The 27,578-nt window shown below is 36.4% G+C and overlaps 1 protein-coding gene across 2 annotated transcripts in view; it reads right to left on the reverse strand.

Annotated features, from left to right (window-relative positions):
- Positions 1-27,578, reverse strand: part of LOC150099342 (uncharacterized) — an 81,756-nt gene that overhangs the window by 14,591 nt on the left and 39,587 nt on the right. The window contains exon 5 of one of the 2 annotated variants that reach the window (XM_090403819.1): positions 19,881-19,946. The exons of the other annotated variant lie outside the window; for it this stretch is intronic. Within the exon in view, the coding sequence (XP_090259945.1) occupies positions 19,881-19,946 (66 nt within the window). The remainder of the gene's footprint in view (positions 1-19,880; positions 19,947-27,578) is intronic. 2 annotated transcript variants of the gene reach the window in all.

Below are 27,578 nucleotides of genomic sequence, written 5' to 3' on the forward strand. Positions count from 1 at the left end.
AAATTACACTAGCAGTTTACCCTACGAATTTCCCTTGGTCGTAGATTAGTGAATGGAACTTTGGGTCACCTGGTAAGCATTGAATTTGGACAATGTGCATCCAACATGAAATGATTCTGAAACAAATTTCCAAATACTGTGCAATATTATAGATTTCATTCACTTCATTCTTATGCCTTATACCAATGAGAGTTTAAAAGAATATCCACCTTAAAAACTGACTTATAAAGTGGCCTTGATGCTGAAAAAAACTGACATTTCAAACATTTTACTTCTGAAGAAAGCATGCTGCAGTTTTTAGTAATTAAAGCAATGTGGCTGCATATGTTCTCTGGTTAGTTTGTATGAGAGGAAAAATACTTTATTCTCTTTAAGAATCTCCAGAGAAAAAGTAATAACACCTTCATGTGAGATCAGCTAACTTATCTAAAAACATCTTACTGATAGCAAACTCACTGCTTAGGAATATGGTAAAGTAGTTGATTATGAGATAAGAAGAATGTCAGTTAGTTGCACATTTTCAGCTCTTTTGTGTGCGTTTTGAAAGGAATGGAAAAAAAAATTTTGATATTACTAACTCACCTTTTAACTGAAAAATCCTAGATAGAATTCAAACCTTGGCCTTTTGGTAAACAGCATATCACACTTCTAACTGCACTGCTGAGGTACTCTTGATGTTAACAACGCCAATCAATTATGGTTTGTATATTTCAGTCCTTAAACTCACTTCACTTTCTTGACTTTCAAACTATAATCTTTTAACTTAAGTATTCATTAAATTAAACTTCAACACTGATTAAAAGTTAGAGCCTGCATCCAAATTCATAAAGATTTTAACTTAAATATAATTTTTTCTCTGTTAATAATTAGGGATGAAATGAAAACAGTAGTGTCCTGAAAAATAAAAAATCAAAGTTCTTGGCAAATAAGAAAGCTGGAACCTGATAAAATACAGAAAAAAATGTAAGAAAGCAAAACTATATGTAAACATAAGCAAAAACACATGAAGACTTAGATAAGAATCTTCAAGATATTGTATCATGGAGATAACAAGTTCCAGATATTATAGAAAAACCTTAGAAATGAGAAGTCTTACTATAAAAGGAATAAGAGATGAGGAAAATGACAAAAATTGACAATTAAGATATTCTGTATGTCCAGAGTAATTATTTTGACAGACTTAAATGAGATAAGCAGTGACAGAACAGAGGCATAAAATACGCACGCATGCGCACCACTGCGATTGCAATGGTGCGCATACGTGCTGAGTTTGTTAATTCCTTAGCAAGGCGCTGGTGCCATTTTCAGACATTCTCGCAGTGCACGTGCCTCTTGATGTGTGTTTATAATGTCTAAGAAAATCGAATCGCCCGCTGCATGTGAAATTAGGTCAGTTATCCTTTTCTTGAATGCCCTTGACACCCAAGTCCCATCCCTGGTGACAAGTCTGCTCAGGAAAGCATCACCATCCTCATGGTAGCGTGTCAAGAATTCCAATGCACTGCCCAGCTGATTCACTTTGTGTTGTTCTGTAAGCAACTGAGGCACCCAGCGTGCATACAATTTCCGATAATTCAGTTTCTCCGGCACAATTTCATGAAGACATGAATGTGAAACTTCTGGAAATTGCAGCGAGAGTGACGTCACAGTGAATCCCCTATTCTGCTGAATCTTCTCTTCTACTGAACGCACCAAATCATCAGTCACTAAAGAGGGTCACCCGCTCCGTTCATCATCGTGCACACCTGCCCTTCCTTCATTAAAAAGTCTTACCTATCTTAGTACCACTGAATCACTCATTGTATGTTCTCCATAAATCTCAATAATTTGCTGATGAATTTCAGCTGTTTAACATTCCTCGCATTCAAGAAACAGATAACTGACCAAATTTCACATGCTGCAGGTGATACGATTTTTTTAGACATTATAAACACACACCAAGAAGCGTATGCACTGCGAGAATGTCTGAAAATGGCATCATTGCTTTGCTAACTCAGCACACATGCACACCATTGTGATTGCAGTGTTGCAGTGAAAATATTTAAAAACAGAACTTACTTTCTGGATGTCCCTCATACTAGAAGAATGAAGTCAGTTTCAGCTGAACTCCCATAGGCATAATGCTATTCTAAAAGAAATTCCCTATGGCAAACCATCCACTATAACAGACTATTTCTGTGGTCCCTACAAGTTTGCCATAGTGAGAAGTCAAACTGTAAATGAAGTTGAAAATATATTAGAAACCTGGAAAGTAGAAAGGCAACTGGAGTAGGTGACATTCGACCAGAAATGCATAAATATAAAAGTATAAAGGTTTACATGGTTAAACTGCATAATTCAAAGGCCTACTCAGAAGGTTGAATTCAAGAAGATTGGAGCAGAGCTCTTATGATACCCATTGATAAAGAAGGAATTTCTCTGCTGAGTGTTCAAAGTAAAATTTATACCACCATACTTGAAACAAAGAACAACTGTGGAACAGAAACTTAGAGAAGATCAAGCTGGATTCAGGCTAAATAGGAATTGTCAAAATAAGATTTTTACTTTTTTCATATAAAAGAATGAAAACAGAAAGATTACCGAAACAAGTTTTAAATTACAAACCATTAGGAAAAAGAAAACCAGGACATCCTCTAAAGAGATTCAACAATGATGTCTAAGTCAGAAAATTACAATAATAAATTACAAATAAATAAATAAATAAATTACAAACCATTAGGAAAAAGAAAACCAGGACATCCTCTAAAGAGATTCAACAATGATGTCTAAGTCAGAAAAGTATGATGATGACTTTTTTTCATATAATGAGAATCAAGGATCAATATTTAAGTTTTGTAGATCTAGAAAAGGCATATGATAATGCCAAGAGAAAAGCAGTTTAAAACACCACAATTATATAATGTAAATGTGATAATATGCAAAGTACTTAAGTAGTAAGAAGTTAGAAAGATACAAGAAGTTTATCTGATATCAAATTGGTGGTAAGACAAAGCTGTAGGCTATCTCTGCTCTTACTTGTCATCTATATGGATCATATTATTGAAGAAGTTAATCTTGACATCAAATTTGGAGATATGCAACTCAGCTCTTCACTTTATGCTTATGTTATAATATGATGTTATGCTTCTAAATTAAACCAGTATGAGTCTTTAGACACTGTTTAAGTAAGTTGAATAACTGCTATAAAAATTTTGGTTTTAAAATTAGCAATTAAAAGACAAAGTATGAAATTAGGTATGAACTTGGAAAAATCAACTATTTTCTCAGTGCAGAACTTAATAGAACAAAAAAATTTTTCAGCTAGCATAATTTAAGTGATGATGGCAAATTAAATACAGAAAATAGATAAACAGAATAATAATAATCACCATTATCATTTTCCTGATATGTACCCTCCAGGGGTGTTCAGGCTACTATGACAGTACTACATAATTAAGTTTACATTATTAATAATCTCCTATCAACAATTTTCCTCCAAATTAGTCTATTACTTGTCAGCACTCCAAGATTGTAATGTCTAACATTTTGTTCCTCTAAGGCACTTCTGATTGAATCAATCTACCTAGACCTTGGTCTTCCTTTGGGTCTTTTTTACTGCCATCTTGGCATCAAACACCTGTTTTGTTAACCTTTCCTCTCCCATTCCATTTAAATGATCACACCATCTTAGATTAACTTGCTCACACATTCTTGAATGCAAACAATGTCAAGTTTCTTCCTAATGTGTTCATTTTTAATATGATACTGCCAATGACGACATTTATTCACGCCCCTAATTCTTCTAAGAACTCTCATATTTGTGGTCTCTAATCTTTGATTAAGTGCATCATTTCTAACCCAACACTCAGATTCATAACTTAAAACTGGTTTGAACACTGTCTTGTATACTGCTAATTTAGTGTTTTGGTTAATTTCTCTCTTATTCCATATAAATTTATTCAAGTGGCTCTCAACCATATCAGCTTTGCTTATTCTGTTGTCTATTTCCAAATTTAACTTGCCATCTTCACCAAAAACTGTGCCTAAATAGCTGAAATATTTTACTTGTTCCAGACTCTCCATTCAGAATGCAGCTGAAATTTTCTATGTTCCTGCCTATTTTCATAGTTTTGGTCTTTTTATTGCTGATTTTCATGCCAAATTTGTTACAGCTGTTATTCAATTTAGTTAGAGAATCCTGGAGACTTGCACTGGATGTGTTTAGAAGTAAAACATCAACAGAAGTACTGCATTAAGCAAAGAGCTAAGTTTCATATCCAAATTCTAATATCAGGTTTAATGGCAGTTTCTTTCATAATGTGATCAATATAGATAATGAATATGATGTAAGTGCATCCTTGTCTTACACCTGATTTTACATCAACCTGTATTGCCTTCAATTCTAACTGTTAACTTACAACTTAAATATAGACTATGTATTGCTCTGTTATGTTCCATTTACCCAATGTAACTGTAGTGTTTTCAATAGCTTTTTTGAAATTTCGACAAAAGTAGATCTTTTTTCAGATCTACAGAAATAGATCTGGAAAAAGATTAAGTACAGATTTTTGTCATATTCCCATGATTGCTCAACTATTTGTTGTAAAGTGAAAATCTGGTCCTGACAACCTCTATTTGGCCTGAATCCAGCTTGCTCTTCTCCAAGTTTCTGTTCCACGATTTCTCTCAGGCTCTTTTCAAGCATGCTTGAATAAATCGTACCTAGTTATAGCTGTTATTCAATTTAGTTAGAGAATCCTGGAGATTTAATCCTGGAATACTTAGTAGAAAAATTGCTCCGTAATTTCCAGAACATTTTGCCACTTTTCAGATATTTACTTCTATATTCTTACTGAAGTCTTCTCAACTTTTGTTCAGCTACTTTCGGACACAGCTTAGCTCTTTATGTTGGAGGTTTAATGGATTTTTTAAAACACTCAAAAAGAATTAAAATAGAATTTAATACTTCCTATATTTCGTCCTAGTCACCAGGACATCTACGGGGATTACAAAAACAATTAATGTAACATGCACACAAAAACTTTACAATACTAAGCCCAACCACGTGGGTGACACTAAAGTCCTATCTAGGTGGAGCGCCCTCAAAGGGCGGTAGTGGGTGGCCTGGGATGTAAGGTGGGACCTCTGGTGATGAGTGTTTTCCAAATCTTAGGAAGCTTAATGCAATCGTATTTATTGAGATTTGGTTGGTTTCTGAGAGCTGCTGCTGCTTCTAAGAAAAGTCTCTCTTTCTTGAATTTGCTGTGGTGGAGCATGGTGGTTTTTTTCCATGATACTCTGTGGGTGGTGTCCAACACATGGTCAGCCAAGCCTGAATGGTCGTAGTTGTGTTTAACGATGTACGACTTGTGTTCCTCCAGGTGGATGGATGTTGATCTGCCTGTCTGTCCAAAGTACGCAAGCTTACAGGAACAGGGTACTTTGTAAACTCCAGGCAGTGAGAGAGGAGGGAGCTGATCTTTCGTAGAACGGATAAGGATAGCAAGTTTGCGGTAGGGCTTATATGCTGTGTGTAGGTTATACTTTTTTAGTATCTTGGCTATTTTTTCCGAAGTACCACGGATGTAGGGTATGGTGATGGCATTTTTAAAATCTTGTTGACGAGAGGGACGGGGAATGGGGGAGGAATTGATTATTTTTTTGATACTGTGTTCGCTGTAGCCATTGGAGAGGAAAGTTCTGTGTATGTGGTTAAGCTCAGTAGTGAGGGCGGTTCCACTGGAACAAAGATTGTGGGCTCTCTTGGTAAGAGTTTTAATGATGCCATATTGTTGCGAGGGGTGGTGGTGGGAGAGTTTGTGAATGTATCTGCCTGTGTGTGTGTGTGGGTTTTCTGTATACAGTGAAGGCAAGTGTATCATTAGGCAGGCATGTGACTAAGGTGTCTAGGAAGGGTAAACAATTGTTCTTTTCCTTTTCCATAGTAAACTGGATTCTTGGATGTAGGCTATTGAGATGACTGAGGAAGGAGTCTAACGTGTCTGGGCCATGAGGCCAAATAGAGAACACATCATCTACATATCTTAGCCAGATAGAAGGTTTGAGTGGGGCTGAGTCTATGGCTCGTTTTTCAAAATCTTCCATATAGAAATTGGCAGGGGAGGGGGTGAGAGGGGGGAATCCATGGCAGTTCCCGCTATCTGCTTGCAGATTTTGTTCTTCCAAGAGAAATACCCAGAGTTGATGGCAAAGGAAAAGAGATCTAAGATTTCAGAGGGAAAAACGTTTTCTAAGAGAGATAAAGTGTCAGTTAAGGGAATATTGGTAAACAAGGAGGAGATATCAAAGCTTACTAATATGTCTGTATTATTCAAGGTTAAATTTTCTGTGAGGGCTTTAAAATGGGTCGAGTTTTTTATATAGGAAGCAGAATTTCCGGTGAGGGGGGACAGAGAGTTGGCCAGCTGTTTAGACAGTCTGTAACAAGGTGCATTGGTGGCATCTACTATAGGTCTGAGTGGGGAATTGGGTTTGTGGATTTTTGGTAAACCGTATATTCGGGGGGGAGCAGAAAGGTTTAAGTTTTTTCATGACGTCAGGGGGCCAGGAGGTTACTTTTTTAAGTAAGATTTTTAATTTCTTAACTTGCGTTTTTGTGGGGTCGTGTTCTAGTGGGATGTAGGTAGCGCGATCGCAGAGGATAATGTTCATTTTACGATTGTATTCGCTGGTATTAAGAACGACTACGGCCATGAACATTATCCTCCGCGATCGCACTACCTACATCCCGCTAGAACACGACCCCACAAAAACACAAGTTAAGAAATTAAAAATCTTACTTAAAAAAAGTAACCTCTTGGCCCCCCCGACGTCACGAAAAAACTTAAACCTTTCCGCTCCCGACTCCCCCGAATATACGGTTTACCAAAAATCCACAAACCCAATTCTCCACTCAGACCTATAGTAGATGCCACCAATGCACCTTGTTACAGACTGTCTAAACAGCTGGCCAACTCTCTGTCCCCCCTCACCGGAAATTCCGCTTCCTATATAAAAAACACGACCCACTTTAAAGCCCTCACAGAAAATTTAACCTTGAATAATACAGACATATTAGTAAGCTTTGATATCTCCTCCTTGTTTACCAATATTCCCTTAACTGACACTTTATCTCTCTTAGAAAACGTTTTTCCCTCTGACATCTTAGATCTCTTTTCCATTGCCATCAACTCTGGGTATTTCTCTTGGAAGAACAAAATCTACAAGCAGATAGAGGGAACTGCCATGGGTTCCCCCCTCTCACCCCTCCTGCCAATTTCTATATGGAAGATTTTGAAAAACGAGCCATAGACTCAGCCCCACTCAAACCTTCTATCTGGCTAAGATATGTAGATGATGTGTTCTCTATTTGGCCTCATGGCCCAGACACGTTAGACTCCTTCCTCAGTCATCTCAATAGCCTACATCCAAGAATCCAGTTTACTATGGAAAAGGAAAAGAACAATTGTTTACTCTTCCTAGACACCTTAGTCACACGCCTGCCTAATGATACACTTGCCTTCATGTATACAGAAAACCCACACACACACACAGGCAGATACATTCACAAACTCTCCCACCACCACCCCTCGCAACAATATGGCATCATTAAAATTCTTACCAAGAGAGCCCACAATCTTCGTTCCAGTGGAACCGCCCTCACTACTGAGCTTAACCACATACACAGAACTTTCCTCTCCAATCGCTACAGCGAACACAGTATCAAAAAAATAATCAATTCTTCCCCCATTCCCTGTCCCTCTCGTCAACAAGATTTTAAAAATGCCATCACCATACCCTACATCTGTGGTACTTCGGAAAAAATAGCCAAGATACTAAAAAAGTATAACCTACACACAGCATATAAGCCCTACTGCAAACTTACTACCCTTATCCGTTCTACGAAAGATCAGCTCCCTCCTCTCTCACTGCCTGGAGTTTACAAAGTACCCTGTTCCTGTAAGCTTGCGTACTTTAAACAGACAGGCAGATCAGCATCCATCCGCCTGGAGGAACACAAGTCGTACATCGTTAAACACAACTACGACCATTCAGGCTTGGCTGACCATGTGTTGGACACCACCCACAGAGTATCATGGAAGAAAACCACCATGCTCCACCACAGCAAATTCAAGAAAGAGAGACTTTTCTTAGAAGCAGCAGCAGCTCTCAGAAACCAACCAAATCTCAATAAATACGATTGCATTAAGCTTCCTAAGATTTGGAAAACACTCATCACCAGAGGTCCCACCTTACATTCCAGGCCACCTACTACCGCCCTTTGAGGGCGCTCCACCTAGATAGGACTTTAGTGTCACCCACGTGGTTGGGCTTAGTATTGTAAGTTTTTGTGGGCATGTTACATTAATTGTTTTTGTAATCCCCGTAGATGTCCTAGTGACGAGGATGAAATATAGGAAGTATTAAATTCTATTTTAATTCTTTTTGAGTGTTGTAAAAAATCCATTAAACCTCCAACATAATGTCCTCACAGCACTTAAGCCTCTACACAAGGACAGCTTAGCTCACATTTTTTTCTGTATTCTTTTAGGGCATCTGCTGAATTATTTGCTAGGCACTTTCACTATGCTTCTTTTTTTTTTTTTTTTCCATAACTGCATCTTTAACTTTTTGTGTTCTCCATGGCATTCTTATTTTTCTATCCTTGTGGAGAACTTCACCACATGCCTCCTTAGCTGAAACAATTAATGTTTCATTCAGATTTACCACTGATACTCCAAGGTTTGGTTCTTGTTTTTTGAATTGTTTCATCCTTTCTGAAATAATGTGCAGTTGAGTCTACAGTTTACCTGTAAAAGGTGCTCAACTTTAATTATTTTTGAAACTTATTCACACAGTTTTCTTTTCAATGCAATATTCAGTTTTATCCTACTTAAAACTAAGTAATAATCACTTCCAGTTTCAAATCCTCTGTACATTCTTGTATCCTGAACCAGCATGAAGATATCATTATCAACAATAACATAGTCAATGGGATTTTCTTATTTCTTGTATCTTCTCGCCAAGTGAAAACTTGTGCACATCTTTATGTTGGAATTTGGTATTAGTAATGACTAGTCCATATCCTTAGCAGAAATTCAGCAGATACTATTATATTATTAGCATTACCCTTTTCTCCAAATTTTCCCACAACACTTCCATATGCCTCAGGGGACTCATTCCTACTCTGCTGGCTAGATCTCCAACAAGTACCGTATATCATCAAGTATAATGCGAAAAATTTATGGTAAAAAATACTACTTAAAGTTAGGGTTCGCGTTATATGCGGATCTTAAAAAATATAACATCTTATTAGATTTTATATTTCACAATATATACTACCTAATGCCTATGCAATCAAAACTACCACCCAATCGCATTCGGCGACTGAGCGCGCATCGTATCTGCGCATAAAGCCAGTAATGTAAGTAGTGCTAATATCACGCCCCCTTAGCAGGATATTAGCACAGTTAGGTATGTCAGTTTAACAACAGTTCATTTTAAATATTATTCGTGAAACAAACCTAGCCTAAAAATGAGCCAACAGAAACGTAAACGTTCATCTTTTGAAGCAGGATTTAAATTGCGTGTTGTGCAGTTTGCAGATGAACATAATAACAGTGTTGCTATGAGAGAATTTGGTAGCAGGGAGTAATATTAGACTTTGGCGCAAGCAAAAAGACAGTCTTGAAAAAATCCCCAAAACAAAACGTGCCCGTCGTGGAGATGTAGCATACTTTCCAGAACTCGAAGAAGAGCTAAATGAATGGATTTTGACGCAACGACAAGATAGCATTATAGTAACAAGAAATGCAATTCGTTTTCGAGCTCTACAACTCAAGAATGGTAAATTCAAGGACACACCAGGTATTTCATCTTTCCTTGCTTCGCTGGGTGGTGCAACAGATTTATGGAATGCAAAGCATTAACATTACGACACTGAACAAAAATTGTGCAGAAGTTACCAAAGCAGCTTGAAGAAAAAGTGGAGTCCTTCCATAAATTTATCATAAAATTACGGAAGTGTCACGAATATGAACTTTCCCAAATTGGCAATATGGATGAGACGCCCATGTACTTTGATATACCTGGGAATCGAACAGTAAACTCAGTTGGTGAAAAGGGTGTCCTCATAAAAACAACGGGACATAAAAAAACGCATTTTACCGTTGTTCTAGCATGCATGGCAGACGGAACCAAATTAAAGCCAACAGTGATGTTTAAAAGGAAGAAAATTCCGAAGCATATGAAATTTCCACCAGGTGTCATTGTTCGCACCAATCAGAAAGGTTGGATGGATGAAGAAGGTGTACAATTGTGGCTGGATCAAGTATGGAACATACATCCAGGTAGCTTGTTACATCAACAAAGCATGCTAGTCTGGGATATGTTCTGGGCGCATTTAATGGAGGCAAGCAAAGAGAAAGCACGTGAGTTACGTACAGACCTAGCAGTCATACCGGGTGGTCTAACTTCCGTTTTGCAGCCGCTTGATGTCAGCTTGAATAAGCCGTTTAAAGATCACTTACGTTAAAAATGGAGAGAATGGATGGATGTCATCTGGTTTGGTGAAGATAATAAAGGGTAGGAATTTTCAGAAGCCTGAGATCACCCTGGTCAATAGCTGGGTTAAAGAAGAATGGGATTCGATACCATCTGAAATGATTCAACGCTCATTTCTTAAATGTGGAATAAGTAATTCAATGGATGGATCCGAAGATGACGTCATATACGAAAGCGAGGATGATGCACAACAAAATGGATAGCATGATGACGATGACAACAACTGCTACACTGATGACGCAATGCCCACAGATGAATTAATAAATGAAATGTTTGATGACTCAAAAGATGAAGAATTTAAAGGATTTTGACATTTTGTTTTAAAATAAATATTTCTTTCGTTAATTCGTATTGTATTATTTATAATGTTATGGAACAAGATTAACAGATCGCATAATACGTGGACATGGCATTTTAGGGCTAGTTTTCAAACGAAATTTCTAGTTCGCATTATACGTGAAAATATACGGTAACACTTTTTTCATTTTCTTTATGAAAGCTGCCTGCTCTAATGATTCAAAAAATTTCTCCACTTCTTTCTTAGGAGAACCTTCCGTAGGATCACAGGCACAAATAAGTTTCATTATTCATTTCCCCATTTTGAAGTTTGCCCACATAACTCTACTTGAGATTACCTTCCAATCAAGAAGTTTATCTTCATGTTTGGATCATTATTGCTGAAATATAATACTCTATATTTTAAATAAAACCTCACCTGTTTTTGTCCTCTTTGTTTCAGTGATGCCAGTTATGACTATGTGGTACTTTTTCATTTCTTCTGCAAGCTCTCCATTAATACTACTTATATTGATGGTTGCTATCTTTCAGTTCTTCTGACAGTGGGTTTGCTCTTTTTCTTCTAGATGTTGAGCTCGAGCCTGTTCCAGCAGCTGACTTTTCACTGTTTGCCCTGGTTCCCTGATAAAAATGCAGGGCATTGTTTAACTGAATGACACCTCATCAAGGGAAAATATGGTTTTGGAGAAAGAAACGAATGAGGTGATAAAAATGTTAGAATTTACTGTGGATCATGAGATGATGATCTGTAACACAAGATTCCAGCAAAAGGAGTATAGAAAATGGATGGGGATGATCAAGTGATGGGAAAAACCAAGAACATGATCAACATGATTACAATTAAAAGAAGATGGATAACATCAGTACAGCAGTGTCGAACTTTCCAAGGAGCAGATCATAGCTAAGTGATTGCAGACATCAAGTTGAAATTAAAAAGAAAATATAAATCCCGTCATCAGAAATGAAGAGATACAGCAAGAATAAGTGAATCAGAAATAGGAAGAAAGTACAGAACAGTGTCTGAGGAGAAATTAAAAAAAACTAAAAAGAAGAGAAGATCAAGAAGAAGTGAATTAGATAGAAAACACTGAAGTTAGTACAGAAGAAGCGAATGTTGAGGATAAGAAAGAACACATCAGAACAAATAGAGGAGCAATATAGAAGAAAGAGTAATGAGGTGAAAAAAGCAGTCAGAATAGATAAGATGAAATGGTTAGAAGCTCAATGCAATAATATAGAACAGCATTATGGAGAGCACAAAACTAAGGAGGTGTACAAAATGATTAGAACCATTAATAGAAAGTGGCAACCAAAACAGATCACAATTTAAAGATGAAAAATGCAAAGTATTGATGAATAAAGATAAAATTGTACAGCAGTGGACAAGGTGCTGTAGTGAGCTGTATGAAGAAAAAATATAATTAAATAAAGTTTGGAACTGATTGAAGAATTGAAGCAGATATCAGCACCAGATAATGAGTATGACATGGGCATTTTAAGAGAGGTAGAAAAAGCAATAGGATGGCTAAAACACAAGAAGAGTTCTGGTAATGATCACTGGAGAAAGTATTAAATATAGTGGAAAAAGTATGGTTACAGAAATGCATCAACATGCAACATGGTATGAAAAGAAGGGAAAATGCAAGAGGAGTGGGTGAAATTGATATTAGTGACATTATACAAGAAAGGAAATAAGCTAGAATGTAAAAATTATAGAACAATTGCTTCGACAAGTCACCTTGGTAAGGTGGTGATGATGGCATTGAAAAGATTGAGAACAGAATTGGAAGCATACCTTGCAGATGAGCAAGAAGGATTTAAGAAAGATAGAGGTACAATTCAACAGATTTTGACAATGAGGTTAATAACAAAGAAAGCTAGGAGAAAAAATAAAAACATATATACTTGTTTTGTTGATTTTCAGAAGGCATTTGACAACCAGAAAGTGACATTAGCAGTGCTAGAATCCTATGGAATTGACAGAAAACTAATAGCCATATTAAAAGATGCTTATAAGAATGCAATGGCAGCAGTTAGAATAGGTGAGGATCTGGGTAAATGGTTTAGAACAAGCAGAGGTACTAGACAGGGAGACCCAATATCACCAAGCATTTTCATAGTGCATTTAGAAAGAGCAATGGACAAAATGAAAGAAGAAGCAAAAGGAATATCAGTACATGGGATGAGAATTAACAATCTGAGATTTGCTTATGACATTATTACTGAAGAAGATGAAAGAGAACAACAAAAAACACTGAAAGGAAGGAAGGAAAGAGATTTGGACTTATGAACTTATAAAAAACAAAAACAATAGTATTTGGTGAGAAGAACATGAAACAAAAGATACAAGTGGATGGAACTGATATAGAAAATATAGAACAATTTGTAAAAGATTTGGTTGGCTGAGCTACTGCAACGTTTATTAATTCTCTTCTCTAATCTGCTGTCTCTATCAATTATTGTTATCCTTCTCTAATTTATCTTTGCGTTCTCTTTATATTCTATCTTTATTCTATACTTAATCTTTATATTCTATTCCTTACTTTCCTTTCTCTTTATTACTCTATACTCCTATCTACTTTGCACACAGGTTTGCATTTTATTTAGGAGCAGTGCATTGGATTAATGATTAGTGATTAAGGATCACATTCTTCAGCATAACAAACATATTTATTAAACTAGGATACATTAATACAGCTTCTTAAATGAACTGGCTCTTCAGAAAATTAAAAGCTAAGAATTATAATCTCATGCAATATACACTCATTAAAATACACAGCAATACTATCAAATGCCAATCTATAACCTCATTCATTCTGCTGCTAAGAAATACAGGGTGTTCGGGATAAATTTGACATATTTATAATTAATTATATTTTTCCGTAAGTTACATGTATTAACACACACTTCTCTTCATTTAAAAGTTTGGACCCTTCTTCATTCATATACAAGATGTCAGAAAGGATGGATAGCTGGAACCCACCTGAATCATGGAAGAGAATAACTTGTATCATGATGATTCGTGCCCGCCATCAAAATAAGGATATTACGACTGCTGCCCAATGCTCCCTGAATACAGTAAAAACAATCAGGCATGAACTAGAGACTTGCAATGGTGACTACGAGGATGTAGCAAGAAGAAAGATCCCTAGCAGACGATCTGATTGCGTTCGTACAGCAGAATTCCTCGCAAATCTGCAGGAACAGGTGTTGAAGAACCCTGGCATTGGAATTCGGGCTTTGTTCGTGGAGTTGCTAACTGTAGTCAAGCCCTGGATAACAAGGGTAGCCAATGGTAGGCTGTATGTATGGCAGCAGGATTCGGCCCCTTGCCACACCTCTGGGAAAAGTCAAAAATGGTTGTCTGAAAATTTCTACGACTTCACCAGTCCAAATGTTTGGCCTCCAAACTCCCCAGACCTTAACCCCATGGATTATTTTGTATGGAGCGCAGTTGAAAAAGACGCCAATCGCACTTCCAGTAATACAAAAGCCCAGTTAATGGATAAAATTAAAACAGTTTTTGCGGCCCTTCCCAGGGAGACTGTAGCATCAGCTTGTTCGAGGTTCCGAAGCAGAATTGAAGCTGTGATCGATGCTAATGGTGGTTATTTTGAGTAAATCTTGTTGATAGTATTGTAATTAACTCTGCCTGTAATGTTTTTTTGTCAATTCATTAAATTTAATAGATACAAAGAAGATTTTCTTTTTCCTTACGAAACTGTCAAATTTATCCCGAACACCCTGTATAATCTCATTTAATATACACACGTTAAAATGTACAGCAATATTACTATCAAATACCAATCTATAATCTCACTCATTCTGCTGCTAAGAATTATATCTCATAAATTGTACATACATAATGAACATGCAGCAATACTATCATATTCCAATCTATAATTTCATTCATTCTGCTGCTAAGAAATATTATCTCATACATAGTACATACTTAATAAACATGCAGCAATGCTATCATATAAGAATCTATGTTCGCATTCTAGAACTAATCTGTTCAAGCAATATGCACATATCTCAAACAATAAATTTACCTATCTAAATTATCTTGACTATTCTTTAGCCACACAATCCGGGACAGATTATCACAATTTAACTTTATATATGTCCTGCCGAATATATAAATACTCCAAGATTGTACTCACAGTTCTTCTCATGACAATTATCTGAACTGGCTCTTTCATCTCTTATCTGGTTCTACTGGCTTCTTTTCCAGCCTGGACCTCATCATTCGTGCGGGTTTCCTTTTCGTTAGCTCCGTTGAGTCGTAGAAGATTTTTGGGGGATTGGATCATGTCTTACTGATACCGCTTTTCCATCCTGGACTTTTAACATTCGTGCAGGCTTCTTTCCTTTAGCACTGTTGCATCTTAAAGAATTCCTGGAGCTTGACGCATATTATTACGGTTCGACCTCTCCTTCGACATTTCCCTACTTCTCTTCAGACGTCCAAACGGACTCGCGATGCTGGATTCCGACACACTACAAGAGGAGATTACATTGCTGCATATTCATACCAGCATACAGCCGCCGTACCGTTGCATACTGCCTCCACCTGCTACATTTTCGACCCAATGCATCTGGATACCTAGATAAAGAGCCTCCCCCTCCCCCCAGATACTTCTGGGTCCTTTGTTATACTCCCGCTTGCAATCCCTGGAATAAGGGTTGAGAACCCCGAGCATTCCCACACAAAAAGGGGGATGTGACCTTCGAGTTGTTGTTTGCTTTTGTTTCCCCAGAACACACAAAAACAATCTTATTCACTATACGCAGGATATCTTTAGTTGTTCGCTGCCGGTTGTTGCCCTGTCCTTGGGACACGCATTAGGTTAAGCTTTGAACAACTGAAGGCACTTTACAATTTCCAAATAAGATTTCTAAGCTCTTTCTTTCAAATTGGAACCACTAAAATGACAGGCTGCTTTCTAAGGCATTGCCTTTGAATTACACAGCTTAACATTCCTACCATTTCAATACTTATTTGTATGGTTTTTCAATTCACAAAAAAAATGATAACTACAGTTAATATAACCCTTTTATAAAAAATTTGTAATTACAAAATTCCACAATTAGTGTTAAAATTACAATCTCCTTCTATATACAATGTTTGTGACACATGTAAAAATCGATGCAAAGTAAAGAAAAAAAATTCCTACTGCATCAAATTTTACACAATTTGATATGGGAAGTAAAATGACATTTGACATGGACTGTAAAAAAGAAATAAAGATCAGGATTGTAAAGGAAAGAACAAATCTGAAGGCCATGAATAACATCTGGAAAAGTAAAGCAATCAGCCTGTGAATGAAACATGCTATTTAGCAGTGTACTGTATGGATCTGAAATGTAGGTAACATGAAAGGAATGAAGAAAAAAAATTTGGCATTTGGCAAAGGAAGAGTCTAAGAATAGGATGGGTACAGATCATCACAACTGCAGAGCTCTATCAGAAGATACAACCAAAGGAGAATTTAATGTAGAAAATTATACAACAGAAGCTGCAATTATTTGAACATATCTGCAGAATGAGCGAGGATTGGAAGATAAAGACATTCGTGTTTGGTATTATGGATGGTGTGAACAGAAGAGGTAGACCATACAATGGATAGAATGGATAGATGACATAAAGGACTGGTGTGGCATGGGGATACAGAAACTGTGACACTGTGCACTGCACAAAGAAAGGTAAAAGAAGATAGTGAAGGAGGCATCAGACACAAAGAGGCGGTGTGCCCATGGTTTGTGATGATGATTAGTGGGAGTCAAAAAAGACAATATTCAAACCAATTTTAACTTATGGATCTATCATCATCATCATCATCAAATTCCTGCCATGTACCCTCAAGGGGTGTACAGGATATGATAGTACTACATAAAAAAAAAATTACATCATTACTAACTTCCTATCTACAATTTTCCTCCAAATCAGTCTGTTACTTGTCAACACTCCAACATTATCAGATCTTACATTTCTATCGTCTAAAGCACTAACATTACTAACTTCCTATCTACAATTTTCCTCCAAATCAGTCTGTTACTTGTCAAGGCTTCAACATTATCAGACCTTATATTTCTATCATCTAAGGCACTTTGTACCGTATCAATCCACCTATATCTTGGTCTTCCTCTGGGTCATTTTCCTGCAAAACTAGCAGAGAACACTTGTTTTGCTAATCTTTCTTCGCCCATTCTGTTTAAGTGACCATACCACCTGAGATTAGCTCTGCTAATGCATTCTTGGATGTTGACAAAGCCAAGTTCTTTCCTAATATCCTCGTTTTTAATATGATATTGCCATTGATGCCATCTGTTCAAGCCTATAATATTTCTCAGGACTCTCATATCTGCGGTCTCTAGTCTTTGGTCAAGTGTTTTACTTCTGACCCAGCTCTCAGATCCATAAGTTAAAAATGGTTTGAGCACTGTTTTGTATACAGCTAATTTAGTGTTCCGACTAATTTCTCTCTTATTCCATATGAATTTATTCAATTGACTTCCTACCATACCAGCTTTGCTGATTCTGATATCTATTTCTATATTTAATTTACCATCTTCGGTAAAAATCGTGCCTAAGTAGCTGAAATGTTTTACTTGTTCCACAGGTTCTCCATTCACAACACAGTTGACATTTTCAATGATTCTGCGTATTTTCATTGTCTTTGTCTTTTTATTGCTGACCTTCATGCCATATCTATTACAACAGCTATTCAATTTAGTCAGAGAATCTTGTAGACTTGTAACGGATTTATTTAGAAGTATAACATCATCTGCATAAAGCAAAGAGCTGACATTAACATCTCTAATTTTGATATCACGTTTAATACCACTTTCCTTCATAATGTGATCCATATAGATAATGAATAACAGAGGGGACAATGTACATCCTTGTCTCACACCAGATTTAACATTAAACCATCTTCTTGTACATTCTTCAATTCTAACTGCTGACTTGCAACTCAAATAAAGACTAAATATGCTTGATATAATGCCCAACTGACACTATATAACTGTAGCGTATTGAATAGCTTCTCTCTTGGCACCTCGTCATATGCCTTTTCAAAATCGACAAAACTTAAATACAGATCTCTGTTATATTCCCATGCTTTCTCGACTATTTGTTGTAAAGTGAAAATCTGATCCTGACAGCCTCTATTTATCCTGAATCCAGCTTGTTCTTCACCAAGCTTTTCTTCCACAATTCTTCTCTACTGTTTCTCAAGTATACTTGCATAGATCTTACCAGGAACACTCAGTAGGGAAATACCTCTATAATTCTCACATTCAGTTTTATTTCCCTTTTTATATATGAGTACTATGAGAGCTCTACTCCAATCATCGGGAATTCGTCCCTCTGTCCAGGCTTTCTGAACTATGCAGTGCAGCCACTGTAAGACTCTTATACCACCATACTTCAGCATTTCTGGTCGAATATCATCTACTCCTGCTGCCATTCCACATTTCAAGCCTTTGATGGCTTTTTCTACTTCAAGTATGGATAAGTGTTTGTGACTGCATGCCTGGTCAGTGTTTTTTACCACTGCGCTGTCATCACTGATTGTTTCATTTAGCAATTTTTCAAAGTAATTACTCCATACTTCAAGAATATCTTTTTCTCCAGTTTTCATGTCACCTTTATCATCTCTAACTCCTTTTACAGCACTCTTTCCTCCATTCCTAAGCTTCTTCAACAACCTCCAGAATATTTTGCCACCTTCTTGATATTTATTTTCTATATTCTTGCCAAAGTCCTCCCATGACTTTTGTTTAGCTAGTTTTACACAATGTTTAGCATTTTTGCATTTGACTCTGTATTCTCTAAGAGAACAAGCTGACTTATTTGACAGGAACTTTTGATATGCTTTCTTCTTTTCCTTCACTGCCTCTTTAACTTCTTGTGTCCACCATGCAGTCCTGATTTTTTTATCCTTGCAGACAACCTCACCACATGCCTCTCTAGCAGAATCAATCAATGTTTCCTTCAGAGTTTGCCACTGAATCTCCAAGGTTTGATTCCTGTTCTCAAACTCTTTCATTTTTTCTTGAATAATCTTTGTGTATTTTAGTCTACAGTTCACATCTGAGAGCTTCTCAACTTTTATTCGCTTTAAAACTTTCTTACATGTTATTCTTTTCAATATGAAATTCAATTTTATCCTGCTCAAGACTAAATAGTGATCATTTCCAATTTCAAATCCTCTGTACACTCTAGTGTCCTGCACCAGGGAGAAAACATCACTATCAACAATAACATAGTCAATGAGACTTTTCTTATTCCTTGCCTCTTCTCTCCATGTGAATTTGTGCACATTTTTATGTTGGAACATGGTGTTAGTAATAACCAGTCCATGTCCTGAGCAGAAATCCAACAGATATTTGCCATTTTTATTGGCTTTGCTCTTTTCTCCAAATTTTCCCAAAATATTTTTATATGTCTCACAATCATTTCCTACTCTGCTATTTAGATCCCCAACAAGGACCAACTTTTCCTTTTTCATTGTGTCGGTTGCTTTTTCTAAAGCCTCAAAAAATTCCTCCACTTCTACCTTAGTAGAGCCTTCTGTGGGACCATAGGCACAAATAAGTCTCATTGTCCACCCATTCTCATATTTGCCCACATTACTCTACTTGGGACTGACTGCCATTCAAGAAGATTAGCCTCGTATATAGTAAATAAAAGATTTCGGAGACCAGAGACCACACATATGAGAGCTTTGAAAAAAATTAAAGGAGTATATAAACAGATGGTATAAATAGCCAAATGAAAAATGAAGATATCAAGAAGAAACTCAACACTGTTAGCACGCAATAATGAATAGGCAGAGTTAATCTAAACTCAGATAAACAACAATAGTTAAAATTATTACTGGCTTCCCATCAATAGTTTTTAAATTAATATGTTCTTTTTCAGGGTACTAATAATCCTATATATCCCTTGAGGGTACATATCAAGAATTTCATGACAATCAAAATACTGGTTCGAGAAATTGAACAGTATTTATATAATTTAAACTGCAGCATACCTGTGAACCCTTTCCTTGAAGCCAATCTTCCATTCTTTGGGAAAGTTGTGGGAAGCTTACTTTTATCTAAAATTATAAACAAGGAATTTTCAAGTTTTCAATTATCAAGCCACAGAATTTTACTGTCATAAGTCACTGTTTGTTCTTTAACAAGCATTATATTACTTAATCATTACATTATAACACACATTCTGTGTCAGTGCAGTTTTTAATTGAAATAACAATATTGTGCTAAAAATATACAAACTATCCTCAGTGTAATAAAAGAAATAAAAACATAAAATTTAAACACAATGGCAAATATTTGTTGGATTTCTGCTCAGGACATGGACTGGTTATTACTAACACCATGTTCCAACATAAAAATGTGCACAAATTCACATGGAGACAAGAGGCAAGGAATAGGAAAAGTCTCATTGACTATGTTCTTGTTGATAGTGATGTTTTCTCCCTGGTGGAGGACACCAGAGTGTACAGAGGATTTGAAATTGGAAGCGATCACTATTTAGTCTTGAGCAGAATAAAATTGAATTTCATATTGTAAAGAATAATATGTAAGTAAGTTTTAAAGTGAATAAAAGTTGAGCAGCTCTCAGATGTGAACTGTAGACTAAAAATACACAAAGATTACTGAAGAAAAAGAACTCCATGGTGGACACAGGATGTTAAAGAGGCAGTGAAGGTAAAGAAGAAAGCCTATCAAAAGTTCCTGGCAAATAAGTCAGCTTGTGCTCTTAGAGTATACAGAGACAAATGCAAGAATGCTAAACTCTGTGTAAAACTAACTAAACAAAAGTCATAGGAGGACTTGGGGAAGAATATAGAAAATAAATATCAAGAAGGTGGCAAAATATTCTGGAGGTTGTTAAAGAAGCTTAGGAATGGAGGAAAGAGTGCTGTAAAAGGAGTTAGAGATGATAAAGGTGACATGAAAATGGGAGAAAAAGATATACTTGAAGTATGGAGTAATTACTTCGAAAAATTGCTAAATGAAACAAGCAGTGATGACAGCACAGTGCTAAAAAACACTGACCAGGCATGCAGTCAGGAATACATATCCATACTTAAAGTAGAAAAAGCCATCAGAGGCTTGAAATATGGAAAGGCAGCAGGAGTAGATGATATTCGAACCAGAAATGCTGAAGTATTGTGGTATAAAAGTCTTACAGTGGCTGCACTGCATAGTTCAGAAAGCCTGGACAGAGGGACGAATTCCCGATGATTGGAGTAGCGCTCTCATAGTACCCATTTATAAAAAGGGAAATAAAACTGATTGCAAAAATTACAGAGGCATTTCTTTACTGAGTGTTCTTGGTAACATTTATACTTAAGAAAGGGTTGAGAAAGATTGTGGAAGAAAAGCTTGGTGAGGAACAAGCTGGATTCAGGCCAAATACAGGCTGTCAGGATCAGATCTTCACTTTACGACAAATAGTCGAGAAAGCATGGGAATATAACAAAGATCTGTATTTAAGTTTTGTCGATCTGGAAAAGGCATACGACAAGGTGCCAAGAGAGAAGCTATTCAATACGCTACAGTTATATAGTGTCAGTTGGGCATTATATCAAGCAATATTTAGTCTTTATTTGAGTTGCAAGTCAGCAGTTAGAATTGAAGAATGTACAAGAAGATGGTTTAATGTTAAATCTGGTGTGAGACAAGGATGTACATTGTCCCCTCTGTTATTCATTATCTATATGGATCACATTATGAAGGAAAGTGGTATTAAACGTGATATCAAAATTAGAGATGTTTATGTCAGCTCTTTGCTTTATGTGGATGATGTTATACTTCTAAATAAATCCGCTACAAGTCTGCAAGATTCTCTGACTAAATTGAATAACTGTTGTAATAGATATGGTATGAAGGTCAGCAATAAAAAGACAAAGACAATGAAAATAGGCAGACTCATTGAAAATATCAACTGTGTTGTGAATGGAGAACCTGTGGAACAAGTAAAACATTTCAGTTACTTAGGCACGATTTTTAGTGAAGATGGTAAATTAAATATAGAAATAGACAACAGAATCAGCAAAGCTGGTATAGTGGGAAGTCAATTGAATAAATTCATATGGAATAAGAGAGAAATTAGTTCGGAACACTAAATTAGCTGTATACAAGACAGTGTCCAACCCAGTTTTAACTTATGGATCTGAGAGCTGGGTCAAAAGTAAAACACTTTACCAAAGACTAGAGACTGCAGATATGAGAGTCCTGAGAAAGATTATAGGCATGAACAGATGGCATCAATGGCAATATCATATTTAAAACGAGGATATTAGGAAAGAACTTGACATTGTCAGCATCCAGGAGTGCGTTAGCAGAGATAATCTCAGGTGGTATGGTCACTTAAACAGAATGGGCGAAGAAAGATTAGCAAAACCAGTGTTCTCTGCCAGGTTGCCAACAAAACGATCCAGAGGAAGCCCGAGTTTATAGGTGGATTGATACGGTACAAAGTGCCTTAGATGATAGAAATATAAGATCTGATAATGTTGGAGTCTTGACAAGTAACAGACTGATTTGGAGGAAAATTGTAGATAGGAAGTTAGTAATGATGTAATTTTTTTCATGTAGTACTATCATATCCTGTACACCCCTTGAGGGTACATGGCAGGAATTTGATGATGATGATGTTATAAACAATGATCATCTCGTAAGGATGCCAAATTGTGAAGTATCACACAATGGGATCCTAAAAACATTAAGAAATACATTTGCTAATAACCAATTTCCTAAATTTTAATCATAGATAGTTCATCACCAAAGTTCATGTTGGGACCATGAAGAAGAACCTCAGCATCTTCTTTGATTCGGACATTGCAGAGTATAATGCTAATGAGAATTTGTTGCAAGTAGTCAGTCAACAAAGCTAGAGTCATAGGAGTTTAGTGGACAGTGAGTTTACATTTAGTGTCTACACCGGTAAGGTGTTAAAAGTCACTGTATCTGATAACCGCACTATTGAAGAGCTCACTAACCTATAAGAAAGAAGGCATTCTTCCACTTTACAAGGCTTTGATTAGACCAATATCTAGATTACTGTGTACAAAAATGGTCACATGGGTTCTGAGGAAATAGTTCAGAAGACCCAGAGGTGAGTGATCAAAATGATAACTGACTTATGGAATTGCACGTATGAGGGTTTTATAGTACAATATGGTGGTAGGTGTGGGGAAACAGTACTGAATAACAACTACAACGATATACTCATCTTCATAAAATATTAATACCAGAATCACTTACGTTTTATTTTTATTATTTTTATTTGTAAAATTATTTGTGCACTATAGGCTGCAGGAGAATAGCTCCATCTGCATTAATAGATATTACAAAATATCAAAGTAAATTACAATAAATTAAGTAAATTATGTTTAAATATAAGCAAAATTTAATTACAATTAAGGAATGCGTGAATGGTGGATATTAGTTAATATAACTTCCCAAAAGTGAGAAAGTTTTAGGCAATTGCTTTTGTTCTATTCGGTTTGTGAATGTGGGCTTCGCAGCTTTCTTTGTAGTCTTTCCAGAAGAAAGTAACTTGTGTGTGTGTAATATTTGCGTTTTGTTCTCACTGAATCCTGAGTTTGGTAGATAAAGTGTGGCTTGCTAAACTGGATTTGTTGGGTTCTTTAAGAGAAACATATTCTTGATGTTCTTCAAGACGAATTTGTGCAGATTGACCAGTTTTTCCCAAATAACATAAGTCACAAGAGCAGGGGAGTCTGTAAACTGCAGGATATGATAGATAAGATTAGCGATCCATGCTTTATCCACAAAACACAGGATTCAGTGGACAAAAGATACTTTCTTCTGGAAAAACTCTACAAAGAAAGCTATGAAGCACACATTCACAACCCAAACCTGAACAAAAGCGATTGCTTAAAACTTTCTTTCTCAAATTTGGGAAGTTATATTACTACTCAACATTCATGTGTTCCTTAATTGAAATTAAATTCTGCTATATTTAAAAATAATTAACTAAATTAATTTATCATCATCATCAAATTCCTGGCATGTACCCTCAAGGGTATGATAGTACTACATGAAAAATTTACATCATTACTAACCTCCTATTTACAATTTTCCTCCAAATCAGATTATTACTTGTCAAGACTCCAATATTATCATTATCAGATCTTATATTTCTATTGTCTAAGGCACATTGTACCGTATGAATCCACCTATATCTCGGTCTTCCTCTGGGTCGTTTTCCTACCAACCTGGCAAGAGTACACTTGTTTTGCTAATCTTTCCTCTCCCATTCTGTTTAAGTGACCATACCACCTGAGATTAGCTCTGCTAAAGCATTCCTGGATGCTGACAATGTCAAGTTCTTTCCTAATATCCTTGTTTTTAATATGATATTGCCATTGATGCCATCTGTTCACACCTCTAATCTTTCTCAGGACTCTCATATCTGCGGTCTCTAGTGTTTGGTCAAGTGTTTTACTTCTGACCCAGCTCTCAGATCCATAAGTTAAAACTAGTTTGAAAACTATCTTATATACAGCTAATTTAGTGTTCCGACTAATTTCTCTCTTATTCCATATGAATTTATTCAATTGACTTCCTACCATACCAGCTTTGTTGATTCTATTGTCTATTTCCATATTTAATTTACCATCTTCACTAAAAATCGTGCCTAAGTAGGTGAAATGTTTCACTTGGTCCACAGGTTCTCAGTTCACAACACAGTTGACATTTTCAACAATTCTACCTATTTTCATTGTCTTTGTCTTTTTAATGCTGACCTTCATACCATATCTCTTACAACAGTTATTCAATTTAGAAAGGGAATCTTGCAAACTTGTAGCGAATTATTCAGAAGTATAACATCGTCTGCATAAAGCAAAGAGCTGACATTAACATCTCCAATTCTGATATCATGTTTAATACCACTTTCCTTCATAATGTGATCTATATAGATAATGAATAACAGAGGGGATAATGTACATCCTTGTCTCACACCAGATTTAACATTAAACCATCTTCCTGTACTTCCTTCAATTCTAACTGATGACTTACAACTCAAATAAAGACTACGTATTGCTTGATATAATGCCCCATTGACACCATATAACTGTTGCGGATTCAATAGCTTCTCTCTTGGCTCCTTGTCATATGCCTTTTCCAAATCGACAAAACTTAAATACAGATCTTTATTATATTCCCATGCTTTCTCGACTATTTGTCGTAAAGTGAAGGTCTGATCCTGACAGCCTCTATTTGGCCTGAATCCAGCTTGTTCTTCACCAAGCTTTTCTTCCACAATTCTTCTCAACCGTTTCTCAAGTATATTTGCATAGATCTTGCCAGGAACATTCTTTAGAGAAATACCTCTGTAATTTTCACATTCGGTTTTATTTCCCTTTTTATATATGGGCACTATTAGAGCTCTACTCTAATCATCGGGAATTCATCCCTCTGTCCAGGCTTTCTGAACTATGCAGTGCAGCCACCGTAAGACTTTTATACCACCATACTTCAGCATTTCTGGTCGGATATCATCTACTCCTGCTGCCTTTACACATTTCAAGCCTTTTTTGGCTTTTTCTACTTCAAGTATGGATATGTATTCCTGAATGTATGCCTGTTGAGTGTTTTTCACCACTGTGCTATCACTGCTTGTTTCATTTTGCAATTTTTCGAAGTAATTACTCCATACTTCACGGATATCTTTTTCTCCCATTTTCATGTCACCTTTATCATCTCTAACTCCTTTTACAGCACTCTTTCCTCCATTTCTAAGCTTCATCAACAACCTCCAGAATATCTTACCACCTTCTTGATATTTATTTTCTACGTTCTTGCCAAAGTCCTCCCATGACTTTTGTTTAGCTAGTTTTATGCACTGTTTTGCTTTCTTACATTTATCTCTGTATTCTCTAAGAGCAAAAGCTGACTTATTTGCCAGAAACTTTTGATATGATTTCTTCTTTTCCTTCACTGCTTCTTTAACTTCCTGTGTCCACCATGCAGTCCTGATTTTTCTATCCTTGCAGACAACCTCACCACATGCCTCTCTGGCTGGATCAATCAAGGTTTTCTTCAAGGCTTGCCACTGAATCTTCAAAGTTTGGTTCCTGTTCTGAAACTGTTTCATTTTTTTCTTGAATAATCTTTGTGTATGTTAGTCTACAGTTCTCATCTGAGAGCTGCTCAACTTTTATTCGCTTTAAAACTTTCTTACATGTTATTCTTTTCAATATGAAATTCAATTTTATCCTGCTCAAGACTAAATAGTGATCGCTTCCAATTTCAAATCCTCTGTACACTCTGGTGTCCTCCACCAGGGAGAAAACATCACTATCAACAATAACATAGTCAATGAGACTTTTCTTATTCCTTGCCTCTTCTCTCCATGTGAATTTGTGCACATATGTTGGAACATGGTGTTAGTAATAACCAGTCCATGTCCTGAGCAGAAATCCAACAGGTATTTGCCATTATTTGATTTGCTCTTTTCTCCAAATTTTTCCAAAATATTTTTGTATGTCTGACAATCATTTCCTACTCTGCTATTCAGATCCCCAACAAGGACCAACTTTTCCTTTTTCGTTGTGTCAGTTGCTTTTTCTAAAGCATCAAAAAAATTCCTCCACTTCTACCTTAGTAGAACCTTCTGTGGGACCATAGGCACAAATAAGTCTCATTGTCCAGTTCCCCTTCTCATATTTGCCCACATCACTCTACTTGAGACTGCCTGCCATTCAAGAAGATTAGCCTCGTATTTTGTGTTGAATACTATGGCTACTCCTTCTTTTCCTTGATTGTCATTGCCCGAATATAACATTTTGTATTTATTGCTCAGAAAGATCTCACCAGTTTTGGTCTTTTTTTGTTTCAGTCACCCCTATTATGTCGATCTGGTACTTATCTAATTCCTCAGCTAGCTCCATTTCTTTGCCATTCAAGCTTCTTATGTTGATAGGACTGATCTTTAACTCTGCTGATGTTGAGTTGGGGTGTGCTTTCTGCAGCTATTCTCCTGCAGCCTATAGTGCACATAATATCACATGCTTTCAATTAAATTGTTCTTTTTAGAATTTTCCTATGATTGTATTGACAATGGCTATGAAACTTGGCCAAAAATTTTACAAAAAAAAATATTAAGCATAAGTGATTCTAGTATTAATATTTACTGATGAATTCTTCCATTTTTGTCTCGATTTTTAGATGAATACAATTATATGTTATGGAGTAAACAGGTTTATTAACAAAGAAATATATATTTACACATGACAATATGTACATCCACAACTATTGGTGGAATCTTGGTCAAATAAAGCATTAATGATGGTAGATTGCATGCTCATAATGGGAACCCTTGTCTTTCAAGACATGTTTCATAGCACATGGAAAGGTTCTCTGTCATCTTCTAGAACAAGGATTGGGACATGTGCGGGATATATCATGTAATTTTATCCCTTTAAAGTTTGAAGGCAGGTCATGGTGGAATACCCATTCCTTCAACATATCCCAAACAAAGGCATCAATGTGAGATCAGGGGAGCATGAAGGGTACGGGAACTCTGTGAACCTCAAAATGAGCCTCATGGGGAAGTGTTCTGATATAGGCTCTAGAGCCACATAATCTGTGACAGGTTGCTCCATCTTGTTGGAATGCCTGTGCAAGAAATAGAATATTTTTTGCATCTTACATTTGATACATCGAATGTAAATCCTGGGTGAATG

This window comes from Typopeltis vanoorti, chromosome 14 (genome assembly GCF_054136105.1).
Source record: "Typopeltis vanoorti isolate ZY-2024b chromosome 14, IOZ_Tvanoo_1.0, whole genome shotgun sequence".
NCBI classification, from domain to species: domain Eukaryota; kingdom Metazoa; phylum Arthropoda; class Arachnida; order Uropygi; family Thelyphonidae; genus Typopeltis; species Typopeltis vanoorti.